This window comes from Podarcis vaucheri (genome assembly GCF_965113315.1).
Source record: "Podarcis vaucheri genome assembly, chromosome: 1".
Lineage (NCBI taxonomy): Eukaryota > Metazoa > Chordata > Lepidosauria > Squamata > Lacertidae > Podarcis > Podarcis vaucheri.
The window spans coordinates 101,408,922-101,424,225 of record NC_138759.1 but is presented as its reverse complement, the minus strand read 5'-3'; the positions used below and the strand labels follow the sequence as shown (position 1 = coordinate 101,424,225).

Genomic DNA, 15,304 nt, shown 5'->3' with positions numbered 1-15,304 from the left:
AGAAAGCGCCTTTTCAGTTGTGCTGCCTTCCCAGGGTGGCATATAAATAATTCAAATAAAGAGACTAATAAAACTTCAAACATAAATAAAGCATGTTGTCAATCACAATATCTCCCACAGGTTATTTCAGCTGACAGACTTCAGTCATTCAGCTTAAGACTTCAGGGGAATCTATGAGAATTTTTTAAAAAATAACTAAATGTTACATGCAACCAAAACAAAAGCTAAATGACCTGCTTCTGTGTTGCAAAGCAGCATAGATACTGGGTAAATCAGAGCAAAGAAGCAGCAGGGGACGGCGGGGTTAGCAGTATAGAGAAAAAGCACAGTGCATTGGTGGTTGGAGGAAAGCACATTGAGGTCATTATTTGTAGTTATTTAACAATGACTTGTTGCTATTGAAGAGTGTTCAAATATGTTTGGAAATTGTTATCCAATTTGCATTTTTTATGACTAGTCCCCTAAATTCAAAGTCAATTTTGGTCCGTGTATTTTGGAAACTGTTGCGTCAAACAATAATACCATTAGGTCTTTGTTACTATCAGATTGTCTAATGCAGAAGTTTGGAATACTGCAGAAGCACAATTCTTTAGATAAAGTCATTGCCCATGTGATGATCTCAAAGCAACACTGTTATGATGATATTGTGAGTTTTTCTTTAATACTCAATTTAAATAGAGAGGGTAGGTTTCTCATTTTTCAAGGATTAAGGGTGGGTGTCTGGGTCTGGGTGTGTGTACACACACACACACATATATTTCCCCATGCAGTCCTTATCATATCACCTGGAGATTGAACTGACCTTTTAGTTTATGAAAAGAATTTCTTTAAATGTTTTCTGTGTACAATATATCACTTTGAATGCAAAGATATTATTCTGGTTGGTTTTTTGTTTGTTGTTTGTTCATTTTTGAAACAATATAATACGCTCACTAGCAGTGGTATACCTGAAAAATTGAGAGGGAAACATTCTAGGGGAAGGGTCAGGGCTATAAACAAGAATACTTAGTTCGGGGTCTGATCATCAGATAAAGCACGTCTACCCTGTGCTTTATACAACCATCAGGAGCTTGATAAATAAAATATCCGTTTTTTCTACTTGGCTGAATTGCAAAAAGAAAATTGTTAAGTATTTTGACAGATCAAAATATAACACCAGTAGGCTAAAAACCATTTGCTGGACCACAAAATGAGCAGGCTTGAAATAGAACGATCTGCAATTTCAAGGAATATTCTTTACCAATTATGCTCCCTACAATGAAAAACTGGGCTCCTGAACTGCTTGTCTGGTAGTGTCTAAACTTAGTGAGCTGAGCAAACATGATCTTCCTGGGACTGCTACCTACTCTTCTATGCTTTTGCATACAGAGCTGCTGTACCCCATTTGCTCTTTCATCACCTGAAGATTTCGCTAGACTTTTCCTCCATCATCCCACTTTTGGGCTACTTGTTGTCTGCCCTGCTTTCATTGTCAGTTGGGTTCCACCTCCCGACTGCTTCATTGCTGCTGCATGGTACCTCAGTAGCTGCCAATTATTCATTTACAGTTATTAGCAAAATCCATAATGAATGTTTTCCAGACACGACAAAGCACAGGTGCCTAAATAGCTACCTGTTGTGCTGTGCAATGGAAAGCTTGCCGATTGTGACATATCACAAAGCAACCATCTGGCAACCCTCCTACCTATTATTCATATTTTCCCTACAGCAATTTATTGTAGTCATATGGAACTTGCAAAAGAAGAAGAAGTGGGGAAGCTTTGGTGACTGCTAATGTTAAACCACAGAAGATCTTTGTTGATACTGATCTTTCCATGTTTAATTGTATGATATTGCAGACTATTGAAATTAACGCCTTTTCAATTTTTTATTTCAAACGTTCATTTGAACTCAGTATTAAAATGTTAGTTTTAAAATATGAGAAATGTATGCCATTTTAAATTTAAAATCTGATGTGTTTTTTCCTAGTGTCCTGAATTCAAAAGGCCTAGAGATATTGCTGTTGACTGGATAGCTGGAAATATTTACTGGACTGATCATTCTAGAATGCACTGGTTCAGCTATTATACAACTCACTGGACAAGTTTAAGATATTCCATCAATGTAGGACAGATAAATGGACCAAACTGCACAAGGCTCCTTACAAATATGGCAGGAGAACCATATGCAATTGCCGTAAACCCTCCCAAAGGGTAGGTTGTTAAGAAGACCTTTGATCTATTTTTGTTCTATGAGTTTAAAACCTAACTTTGTACATGTTATCGTTGGCTTTATGAAATTTATCTTACTAGATCATTCAGTGTGGTTTCTGTGTCTTGGATGACTTTTGTTCAGAATGAGGAAAATAATTGTTACACATATTTCCTCCACATTCTAAGCTACATATTCAGCCAATGCTAAGACATATCCTGTACACAACAGCCTATGTGAATAATATGTTAAGTGGTTCACCTGAGTCACATAGGTCCTACTCAATCTTTAAATGAAGTTTAAAAAAGTTTTTTGAAAGACCTCACTTTTAGAAACAGACACAATTCTAGTGACAGAAGTGTGGCTCCAGAGAACTTACGTACTTCAGACTAGCCTCAAATGTTTAGTAGAATTATTTTACAGGGTTTTTGTTGTTGTTGTTGAACAGCAGACTCCCTGTACCATACTGGGTAGTGCTGTTTAATAAACAGCAATCCAAAGCCCCAGTTGAAAATATGGAACTTGTAGGCTGGATCTTTGGATCCTGGCCAGAGGCAAGAAGAGAATATGCAGAAAGGAATCATGCACATTTATTTAACAGAACCCCACCCCTCAAAGTTAGACTAGCAGAGAATGTGATTAATTCAACCAAACTGGAATGTACCTGGAAAAACAAAGCATGCCTCAACAACAAATTGATGACCTTAGCCAAGAAACCTTTAAATGATGGCAGCTCAGGAGGAAACACAGTAGTGAACAAGGGAACACACAATCTATTAAGAGGTCACCACTGACTGGCAATTGCAGGGTAAGGATCACTTGTGTCATTGCCAGGCAGTGTCATAATATGGTGGCAGAGACATCACCATGAATGATCAAAGCTACTCACTGTCAAACAACATCCAATGGGTCTCTAGATATCATGTAAGGCAAAGGTAAAGGTAAAGGTAAAGGTACCCCTGCCAGAATGGGCCAGTTGTGACCGATTCTGGGGTTGCGCGCCCATCTAGCTTAAGAGGCCGGGGGCCAGCGCTGTCCGGAGACACTTCCGGGTCACGTGGCCAGCGTGACGAAGCTGCTCTGGCGAGCCAGCACCAGCACAGCGCACGGAAACACCGTTACCTTCCCGCTATAAAGCGGTCCCTATTTATATACTTGCACTTAGGGGTGCTTTCGAACTGCTAGGTGGGCAGGAGATGGGACCGAACGACGGGAGCTCACCCCGCCGCAGAGATTCGAACCGCCGACCATACGATCGGCAAGTCCTAGGTGCTGAGGTTTTACCCACAGTGCCACCCGCATCCCAAGATATCATGTATTTGTGCCAATATGAGATATACTTTGCACAGTGCTGTGCCAAATCTGTACTCTTTACTGCTGCCATAGAATGCCTGCTTGTACAGGTTTGGGCCCTCCTATTTACAGGGTGCAAGATGCCTTTACATGATTATGGTAAATGCTAGGGCATCTGCATTTAATGTTTGGCATATAGGATGTTATTCTGATCCACTGGAGTTGATGTTCAAAAGAAAATGTTTGCATTCTTAGTTGAAACCAACAGAAGATGGTGACAAAGTTCAGTTGGCATCCTCTTCTGTTTAGCATTATGTACGCTTGTCAGTAGAATGTGATTTCGTATTTGGTCTTTCCAGCATGATGTACTGGACAGTAATTGGAGACCATTCTCACATAGAAGAAGCAGCAATGGATGGGACCTTGAGGAGGATATTAGTACAAAAAAATTTGCAAAGACCAACAGGTACAGAAAACATTGATTTATTATACCCTTCCCTTAAGTAAATTCTTTTCCAAAGACTCGATGTGTTAAATGATTTTTTAATCTGTCACAAGGATACACGTACTATGTGAGTTAAAAATGGTTGATATATTTTAAATATTCTGACCCAAACTAGAATTACGTTTAATGCATTCTAATTCAGCTAAGACTAATTAAGACATTCTGTAGTTCATTCAGAGGTGGTGAAGGTGCTGATTCTGCATTACGCCCCATTCAGCAGACCACTGTATGCTGCACCGGATGGTATCATTCCTTTCCTTTTGTCCCCCTGTCATTTTTTTGAGGCTGCAGATATGTATCTCTTTCACCTATCCAGAATTACGCCTTTTGCAATTTCCTCTTTTTCTCCAGGTGGAAGATCAATTTTGTACTTTCAGAAGATCTTTTGTTGCTATATATAACTTGCAGTATTTGATTTACGCTTATTACCTCAGTAGAAATAATAAAAAACCCTTTCATTCTTATAAAATGTCAAATTGTTACAGCAGCAGCAAGAAATTAAACCATTTTATGGTTCAAATGTTTTTACCATCTGCAGCTCTTAACATGACTCAGATCATCAAAGTAATCATTTAATCATTCCTTACTAAACCATGGCCTATTAGATTTCACTGTAATGTCATTGTCTACAGGCTGATAAGGCACAGTTCATCATTGTTCTTGGAAGCTGTGGACCTCCAGATATTGTTTGACTACAGCCCCCATCACCCCCAGTGTGCCTGGTCAGTGGTCAGGGGCCGCAGGAATTGCAGTTCAGCAACATATGGAGGGACAAAAGTTCTCCACCCCAGTCTTAGAAATGCTAATATTTATAAACTGTGAAGAAATGTGCATAGGATCAACACTATGTTAGCAGACACACATTAATAATAGAGGTAGCTTCTCATCAATTTTTTTTTTTTTTGGTGAATTATATATAGAGGTTTGCAGTATCCAAAGGGACCGTAGCTCTGCAGTGCAGCAAGCCAATGAAAAAAACAAGAAGGGGAAAAGCGAATGTTCTTTAATTGATTGATTCCTAACTTTCATCAATAGATGATCTCAGGGCAGATCACAGAACAAGACAAAAATACAGCAACATAAAATCAAACATAAAATACACAGCAAGCGCATCACTATGTAAAATAATATACATGATCCCCTAGTTGTCACACTCTGATACAAAGACCAATATTGTTTAAAAGCCCAAAATAAATATTTTCACCTGACACCAAAAACTAGCTAATGCTGGCACTGCTCTAATCTATGGGGAAGTGTGTTCCACAATCTGAGTGCAAAAACCAAAAAGGCCGTATTAAGAGACCATATTTGTTAGATGATGGAATAAATGGTCTCCCTGGTGAATCTCAAGTTGCAGACAGGATAGCATAGAGGGAGGTAGAAGAATCAAGGATTCTGTTTGTTAGGCCTCATTCAGCCTCCAAGCACCAATTAAGCACCTGCAGTGTTTCACATTATTCCAGTAGATAGAGCTGGGTGTCATCAACATATGTCCTGGTGACAGCTCACACCAAATCTCTTTATGACCACTCCCAACAGTTTCATTCATATATATATATATATATATATATATATATATATATATGCTTTCGTAGATTTTCACGGGTACAGGAATGCAGGTTTTGGTGTCTTCGGGTGTCTTCCCGTGTAAGAGTCGGGGTGTCTGTGCGACGTTTCGACGAGGTCTCACTCGTCATCTTCAGGCTGGTGCTTTCGGCTTCTTGTTACTGGAACAGAGCAGAGTCTGGTGTTTGAGTTCCTATAAATACTGTTGAGGGGTGTGGTGTATAGCCTCCAACGTTCTGGGCAGAGAGGAAGTTCCTAGATTAGTGTGCCTTTTCTTCTTTTGTTCCTTAATTACTTGAGGGATATCTTGGGTGATTTTATGAGTGATATTCTGAATATCACTGGGTGGGTCATTAAGTGTAGATTAGTTGCTAAAGCTTTCGTGTCTTGACCTCTTGAGCTTGTGAAGAGTTTTTCTGAGAAGATGGCTGTGCTGCATTTAGTTGTGCTCTGGCTTGGCTTCGTGTATAGGGGCGAGCTATGGTTTTGTGCCTTGGGCCAGCCAGATCTGTGTAGGGATTGCAGGGGGGTGCAGCATCCGGAGGTGCCACTATAGTTTGGTTACTGGATGGAGTCTGTAATATGTCTGTGGAGAGGGTCTGGGTTTGGGTCTGGTGTGGTTGATTGGTGACGGCGTTCTGTGTGCCTCTGGTTCTAGTGTCGGTTTTTGTGTGGAGGGCTAATTTCCAGATGTCTGGCAGGCGGGACGTGTCGTCACGCTTGTTCATGTTGTGAGGGTGTTTCTCTATCTCGATGGCTTCCATGATTATTCTCTTGTGGTGATGTTCCATGTTAAAGAGCAATTTGGAATCTGCAAAATTAATTTCGTGTCCTGTTTCTTTCATGTGTTGGAAAAGAGAGGAAGTTTTTTCTTCTTTTTTGACGGCATTCTTGTGTTCTGCGATACGTGCATTTATTCGTCTGTTTGTTTGTCCAATGTACGTGGCTGGGCAGACTTTGCAGGGTATTTCATAGACCCCTTGGTTTTCCAGCTGGATTTTGTCTTTTGGGTTTCTGAGGATATTGGCTATTTTTTGGTTGGTGCAGAAGGCTGTTTTGATATTGTGTTTATGGAGGATTTTGCTGATTTTGTCTGTAGTGCCCTTGATATAAGGAAGGAGGGCCATGCCATTGTTTTCTTCTGTGTCTTGGTTTTTGGGGGGTGTTTCTTTTTGGATTAGCTTTGGATTAGCTTGAACAAGAAGCCGAAAGCACCAGCCTGAAGATGACGAGTGAGACCTCGTCGAAACGTCGCACAGACACCCCGACTCTTACACGGGAAGACACCCGAAGACACCAAAACCTGCATATATATATATATATATATATATATATATATATATATATATATATATATGCTTTCGTAGATTTTCACGGGTACAGGAATGCAGGTTTTGGTGTCTTCGGGTGTCTTCCCGTGTAAGAGTCGGGGTGTCTGGGCGACGTTTCGACGAGGTCTCACTCGTCATCTTCAGGCTGGTGCTTTCGGCTTCTTGTTACTGGAACAGAGCAGAATCTGGTGTTTGAGTTCCTATAAATACTGTTGAGGGGTGTGGTGTATAGCCTCCAACGTTCTGGGCAGAGAGGAAGTTCCTAGATTAGTGTGCCTTTTCTTCTTTTGTTCCTTAATTACTTGAGGGATATCTTGAGTGATTTCATGAGTGATATTCTGAATACCACTGGGTGGGTCATTAAGTGTAGATTAGTTGCTAAAGCTTTCGTGTCTTGACCTCTTGAGCTTGTGAAGAGTTTTTCTGAGAAGATGGCTGTGCTGCATTTAGTTGTGCTCTGGCTTGGCTTCGTGTATAGGGGCGAGCTGTGATTTTGTGCCTTGTGCCAGCCAGATCTGTGTAGGGATTGCAGGGGGGTGCAGCATCCGGAGGTGCCACTATAGTTTGGCTACTGGATGGAGTCTGTAATATGTCTGTGGAGAGGGTCTGGGTTTGGGTCTGGTGTGGTTGATTGGTGACGGCGTTCTGTGTGCCTCTGGTTCTGGTGTCGGTTTTTGTGGGGAGGGCTAATTTCCAGATGTCTGGCAGGCGGGACGTGTCGTCACGCTTGTTCATGTTGTGAGGGTGTTTCTCTATCTCGATGGCTTCCATGATTATTCTCTTGTGGTGATGTTCCATGTTAAAGAGCAATTTGGAATCTGCAAAATTAATTTCGTGTCCTGTTTCTTTCATGTGTTGGAAAAGAGAGGAAGTTTTTTCTTCTTTTTTGACGGCATTCTTGTGTTCTGCGATACGTGCATTTATTCGTCTGTTTGTTTGTCCAATGTACGTGGCTGGGCAGACTTTGCAGGGTATTTCATAGACCCCTTGGTTTTCCAGCTGGATTTTGTCTTTTGGGTTTCTGAGGATATTGGCTATTTTTTGGTTGGTGCAGAAGGCTGTTTTGATATTGTGTTTATGGAGGATTTTGCTAATTTTGTCTGTAGTGCCCTTGATATAAGGAAGGAGGGCCATGCCATTGTTTTCTTCTGTGTCTTGGTTTTTGGGGGGTGTTTCTTTTTGGATTAGCTTCGTAACCCTGTTTTTCTGGTATCCATTGGCGATTAACACATTTGAGAGATTCTGTAACTATATAAACTATATATATAAAACCTAACCTTATAAGCAAACTTCTAAAATAGTGTTTGCCCTTTGTGTTGTTGCTATGTAGCGAGTATGTGCTATTTTTCTTTTCTGACTATTTTTCAAGAGAATTATTTTGACAAAAATGTTGTTTTTTGCAGGTCTTGTAGTTGATCTCTTCAGTCAGCGCTTGTTCTGGGCTGATTTTGAATTATCTGTAATTGGAAGTGTCCTCTTTGATGGATCTGATTTGGTCATATGTGTGACCAGTAAGCAAGGTATGTATAATTTGAATCAAGTGGCCACAGACCCTAAACTGAATCACAACGTATATCAAAATACTGCTTTAAAGTTTATTTCATCTTTTTAAAATTAGTTACCGTCTTGGAAATGGTTATTGCACTCTACGTCAGCACAAAATGGGATCCAGTGGATTCTGCCCCAAAGTAATTTATATTCTACAGGCAGTAAACCAGATTCTTTGGTTAAACTACACCATGCAAATACGTTTAGTTTTATAGATAAGTCTGCAGCATTTGGTTGTTGTGCTTGAAAAACAAGTTTTCAAATTATAATTTAGACAAACAAAGTTAGGCTAAAGTAAATTCTTCTTTAGTGCAGGGCTTGTGATATGAACAGGATATTCTTGGGTATTTGTACATCTATGAGTCTTTGAAACTATTAGAACGTAACACTTGAACATCTACTCCTGGCATAACAGTGTAGGCCTATGGCTCTGGTCATGAGGGAGAAGAAGAAACTCCCTGGGAAAGTGGGAAGCTCCCAATCAGTTTTTTGCTCCTGCCTGAACAAAGCAGTCACTTTGCAAGAGAGATGGGCTCCTCTCCCACTCCTTCAGTACAAACTGTTTAGATCTAAGGTGCCCCTCAGGGGCTAAGCTAGAGATTCCAGGCCTCCTGCTTTCCCTGATCTATTCTAACTTCGAAGAGACAGGGCTGCAGGGAATACCCAAATCCCACTCACCCTGCCTTCTCCTGGCACAGACCTATTCTAATCGGCAGACCTGGAAGAAGAGGAATGGAGTGAAGGGGACATCTCAGAGGAACAGTCCCTACAACGCCCACTACCTACCTTTACAAGTCCTTAGCATCCTTAGGCTTGAATACTACACTTCTTGAGTCCCCCTGCCCAAAGGACAGTGGTCCTCCCAGAAGCTCAACCATCCACCAGATCTGTGCCAAACCTAACAGTGACAAAGAAGGCACTCTATGATGAGGGCTGTGATGCAATCCAAATACAGTGGTACCTCGAGTTACAAACGCCTCGGGTTACAAATGCTTCAGGTTACAAACTTCGCTAACCTGAAAGAGTTACCTCGAGTTGAGAACTTTGCCCCAGGATGAGAATGGAAATCGTGTCCTGGCAGCACAGCGGCAGCAAGAGGCCCCATTAGCAAAAGCATGCAACTAGTTAAGAACAGTTTCGGGTTAAGAACGGACCTCCGGAACAAATTCAGTTCATAACTAGAGGTACCACTGTAATCAGTTTTTGTCTCCTGCTACATTCATCCAGAATCCTGCAGCAGATTGATGGGTGACTATCTCTAGCAGGGAAATCATGTAAATGCTTCATTGCTTGGGCACGCCAAATTCTGCTTATATCAACTAGCAATATGTTGTTACCAGATGATAGCATCTAAATTGACATGTACACATTTCTTCTTCTTCAAGGATTACTCCATCCCCATAGAATTGATATTTTTGAAAATTATATATATGGAGCAGGACCTAAAAATGGTGCATTTAGAGTACAAAAATTTGGTCACGGCTCTGTAGAATATCTAAATACGGAGACAGATAAGACAAAAAGTGCCTTGATTTCACATCGCTATAAACAAACATACTGTGAGTATATTTTGTTCCTTTTCAATACAATATTTTAAGATCTTTATAAATTTAAGACATTGTACATGGAATATATATATATATATATATATATATATATATATATATATATATATGAGAAAACATGATAGATCGTGTCCTCCCTAAAAGAGGGCACATGTTGCGGTGAGATCTGGAGACTGACCTCTTGGTTGTGGGTGGGTCTATTGGATAGCCACAGCACCCAGTTGGTAGGGTCCTCGATGCTGGGTTTCAATCTGGCCAATGGGGTTGCAGTCTAAACGGATTGAGGGACCTATATACACCCATGCACGTGACCCAGAACTTCCTCTTTTGGCTCGTGCGTCAGAACACCCGCCCACCTCTCCCTAATTTTAGGGCCTCTTGCGATTGACCTTGCTATGCCATCTTGTGTCATCTGTCATAGCAAGGTCAATCGCAGGGCCACAGCAGGAATTTTCTCCACTTGACTGATTGGCTGTTGCCATTTGGGTTTCACCTGCCATGCAGCAAATCGTCACAACTTGTAAGGTTGCGGATAGGCACTGGTTCAGGTGATAGGGATGGGAGAACGGTCTCGCCATCCCTATGTGAAGGGTATTCCGTTAAAGGAATCCAGGGACTCAACTTGGTTTGGTCAACCCCTGAAACGGGGTTGTGCCTGTGCCTGAGTCCAGGGGAGCATCTGGGGAGTGAACAGAGTCTGCTCCCAGGCTTTTCACCTGCCTCAGGTGTTCACCCTTGGCTGGCCCATTTTAGAGCTCTGGGTCAGCGCTACCTGCAAGAGTGTAGGGAGCTAGTTGAACCAGAGCCTATGCAACCACTCACTTTTCTGTAATCAATAAAGTTGTGGCCTAAAGCCTGCCAAAAACCAAAACTAAAATTTGAGTCAAATGTTTCTTTATTTAGAAGGGAGATCTCTGGGTCTGAACACGCAACTTCATAGGTGTTACGCATGCCGGCAACGTGTACTCAAGTGAGTTATTTTCTGGCATCCTGGGAATAAGTGGATGCACTAGATCTGCCTTTGGGTGGTGCAGATTGCTATTTAACTGATACTGGTAGCCAAGTGTATTATGGTTGATGAGAAAAGGGGGAAGAGAAGAGAAGGGGTGGGGGTTGGGGTAGAAAGCATTTCATGGGGGAAAAAACTAAAGGTAACCAGTACACTTGCAATAAAAGACCAACTGCCTTCTTTCCTCAATGCAGTTCGTCTGATTTTGGGTCTCCCCATCGAGCACTGATATTTAGCAAAGAGTTGGGTGTGAACTTTTAATGTTGCTAATTAATTGGCTTTGTTATCTTGTAATAGTCATAATTCAGTCGCCAGGTATGTTTGTGGAAAAAAATTAATTAAGATAAACTTATCTTTGGACTGACTGTATTGTATTTTCCAAGTAAAATTGTTGAAATATTTTAAAAATAAGTTTTCTTTTAAATTAAAAGTCTTTCATTTTACAAAGCACCGTTAACTAAAAAAATCTATTCTGTATAAATACTTCAGACATAAGAATACATCATTTTTTTTTATTTTACCATAGCATATCATATAAAGTGAAGAAGATTACTCCCAATAGTTTTACTGAAAGAAGAATTTTAAGTTGGGAAAACTAATTGCCCATTTTGATACCTAGCCAAAGCACTTAGGTTTAGTGTTCTTTTTATTCTTGAAAGTCTACTGGGACTTTTAGATCTTGATTAAGCAGAGATAATACACAATTTAGGATCTTAAAACATACTCTTGGTTAATTATAAATATATTTCTAAGTGCTTGAAACTTAACAGATAGAGTGATTGATGCCCACCTATTGAACTCTGGAATAAATATAAATTATTATTCTCAAACTGGATGCAGTTACTTCTTTAAGCACAGAACCCAGTTGGAGAGCTTAAGATATTTATATGGCCTTCTATCAAATATTATAATTCCTCATGTGTTATGCTCAGCCCTACCGTATGATAGATGCGGGTGGCGCTGTGACGCGGGTGGTGCCGTGGGTTAAACCTCAGAGCCCAGGGCTTGCCGATCAGAAGGTCGGTGGTTCAAATCCCTGTGACGGGATGAGCTCCCGTTGTTCGATCCCTGCTCCTGCCAACCTAGCAGTTCAAAAGCACGTCAAAGTGCAAGTAGATAAACAGGTACCACTCCTGCGGGAAGGTAAACGGCGTTTCCATGCGCTACTCTGGTTCGCCAGAAGCGGCTTAGTCATGCTGGCCACATGACCCGGAAGCTGTATACGGACAAACGCCAGCTCCCTCAGCCAATAAAGCGAGATGGGCACCGCAACCCCAGAGTCAGTCATGACTGGACCTAATGGTCAGGGGTCCCTTTACCCTTTACCTTTACCGCATGATAACTATGGAGATGAGTGCACAAAAGGAGGAACATACAGATATTAAAGCATTAGGAGAAAGGGTCTAGGATGATGCTACAAGTAAGTAAATATATGCAGCAAAATACCAAGGCTAATGCTCCTCAGTACCACAGCCCATGAAGCTGAAATGTGACCACACCTCAAGGTTTAGGGGCCTCAGTTTGGTTTTCATTTATGCAATGGTTGCCCAGTTATATAATTAAGAGAGATACAATGCAGTCTTAAATATCTCAACTCAGAAGCAAGTCCCATTGAACTTAATCTGGAGAGACAGGTATATGATTGTGTTGTCGGTCATGTGCTTTAATGCCTCCTGTTGAAATCAATACACTTAAAAATTATTTTGACCGGATTGTTTTCTAAGTAGAAAATTCTCCAACCTGTCATTTTTCTGTATCAGAGTTTCTGCATCACAGGATTTTAAAGGAACATTAATCTTAATTAGCTGACGACTGTTATTAATACTTATTAAAATAGTAACAGAACAGCAGATTGCTTTAGAAAATATTCACTGACAAAAATACTATTTCTGGAATTAAATGCATTGCTAATTATATAAAGCACAAGTTGATTCATAGAGATTTGTTCAGGGCATGACTCTTAATTAATTTAAGGCCTTGGCATATTTGTTTATTCTTTATTTCAGAAATAATCCATTTATGCATTTCTGATTTTCCTCCCTCTTCAAACAGCACTCAATCCTTGTTTGGAGTTTACCTGCGAGTTCCTCTGTTTACTCAACCCTTCAGGTGCCGCTTGTGTATGTCCTGAAGGAAAGTCATTGTTTAATGGAACATGCAGTGATTTGAGCATTTTAGGTGGGTATTATAATTTATTATAAGAAAAGGTGAATATGATTATGAATGTACAGCTGCTAACTTATTTGTCTCCTTTTTGGCAAATAGCCAACAGGAGAACCTTGCAGGATTTCAGTTCCTATGGTTTTGTATATAAAGGTCTAAGAACTAATGCAGGCATAGGCAAACTTGGCCCTCCAGATGTTTTGGGACTACAACTCCTATCACCCTTGACCACTGGTCCCAAAACATCTGAGGGCTGAGTTTGCCTATGCCTGAACAAATGGATGAGTTTTGAAAAACTGTAACATTTCAAAAACTGTAACAACTTCAGAAAAACTTACTAAATTGCATGAAATGCATGGAGACTTGAAAAGTGTTAACTCTGACTTGTGCTTCTCTGCTAAAATCTGAGATTGCACATTCATTTCAGTCGTCGTATAATAGATCAGAGCAAGAAATATTATTATTTCCTACAGCCATATCATGTTATGGATATGGAAATGTAACCGTGTTAGGAGGCACTAATGTACAAAATCATTCCTGTTGCATCAATGCATATTTTTGCCAAGGTGAAAAGTAGCTGACATACATTATTTGTAAAGGCAAATACGCACATTTTTGCAAGATTTCTGAAATGCTTATAGCTCACATGATTCACATCATTCTAGCATTCATTTTCTTTGAATGCCTGGATTAACATTTATAGGAATTTGATCTGCATGTTTATGCTTTAAGTACAGATGATACATGTAAGCTGACTTGTGAAAATGGAGGAAGGTGTGTTATTAATGAAAAGGGTGATCAAAGATGTTACTGTTGGCCAAGTTATTCAGGGGAAAGATGTGAAACTAACCACTGTAACAACTATTGCCAAAATGGAGGAACCTGTGTAGCTTCTGTCCTTGGTGAGTATTTCTACCATTTTTCAGTGAAAGGTTGTTTTTTAAAAAAGTTTCAGTAGTTGATGAATACACAATTTTGAAGTTATATTATTATTACTATTGTTACTGTGCCATGTATTCTGATTCAGATACATACTAAAAATATATTAAAATCAAACATCCAAATTCACATGCATTATAGAGGAATAAATAATCCTGGTAAAATAATATACATGCACAGGAATAGCTTCCATATCTATGGATTCTTCCAATGCGCCCCAAGAAAAAAATGTTGCAAATAGGGTATAGAGCATTCAAAACTGGCAGCAAGGCTTAATTAAAAAGGAGCGGTAGTCACGTAATCTGGGGAACCGGGTTCGCTTCCCCGCTCCTCCACATGCAGCTGCTGGGTGACCTTGTGCCAGTCACACTTCTCTGAAGTCTCTCAGCCCCACTCACCTCACAGAGTGTTTGTCGTGGGGGAGGAAGGGAAAGGAGAATGTTAGCCGCTTTGAGACTCCTGAAGGGGAGTGAAAGGCGGGATATCAAATCCAAAGTAATAACAATAAGTAAGTAATTAGGCAAATTGCAAGTTACTATTCATAGTGTGCTGGGGGTTAAAATTGTGCAACACAACCTTGTAAATTATAGATCTTCATTATCTGGACACAAATGTTAATTTGTTAAACAAATCTCACCGCCAACTCTTAGATTTATTCATTAGTGGTTTACTTACAGTTAAGCCGTTTGGTAAATTCCTCTGTGGACAACACGTAAGTAGAGTTTGGGGCAGTTTTAATTAAAATGTATAAATTTGTGACAGTTGTATTGAACTATTATAAGCGACCGGAGAAAATGTCATCTGTTAATTAAAAGCGTGGCTCTGACAAACATAATTAAAACCTAAAGCTGCAATACTAACAATAGCAAAAGTTTATGAAAAATGTACTTTACTTTTTCAAGAATTAGTGTCCAAAATACAACAGTAGAAATGAATTTATTGAACTGATTAACATATAGGATTAGATCCACATATTTGTAGCAAATAGGGGGAGGGCAGAAGCTGACTGTCCTGCCTCCTACTCTCCTTGGTAACCCATGGACATGTAAATCCCTCAAAGGACAGAGATCTATTAAATGGGGTCAGTTGTGGTATGAGAAGCTGAGAGGGAAGGGGGATCACGGAGAAGCAGGAGCTCAAAGTTACCAGGGAGTAAGTACCATTGAACTGAATGGGACTTACTCCTAAGTACACA

At 40.2% G+C, this 15,304-nt stretch overlaps 1 protein-coding gene and 1 long non-coding RNA gene across 4 annotated transcripts in view; one reads left to right on the top strand and one right to left on the bottom strand.

Annotated features, from left to right (window-relative positions):
• Window positions 1-15,304, bottom strand: part of LOC309519201 — a 189,797-nt gene that overhangs the window by 6,260 nt on the left and 168,233 nt on the right. The gene's annotated exons all lie outside the window — the stretch shown is intronic.
• LRP1B (LDL receptor related protein 1B) overlaps window positions 1-15,304 on the top strand; it is a 768,212-nt gene that overhangs the window by 723,297 nt on the left and 29,611 nt on the right. For all 3 annotated transcript variants that reach the window (XM_082196914.1, XM_082196915.1, XM_082196913.1), the window contains 6 exons: window positions 1,969-2,192; window positions 3,843-3,949; window positions 8,289-8,405; window positions 9,819-9,992; window positions 13,060-13,185; window positions 13,908-14,072. In XM_082196914.1, coding sequence (XP_082053040.1) covers window positions 1,969-2,192; window positions 3,843-3,949; window positions 8,289-8,405; window positions 9,819-9,992; window positions 13,060-13,185; window positions 13,908-14,072 — 913 coding nt within the window. The remainder of the gene's footprint in view (window positions 1-1,968; window positions 2,193-3,842; window positions 3,950-8,288; window positions 8,406-9,818; window positions 9,993-13,059; window positions 13,186-13,907; window positions 14,073-15,304) is intronic.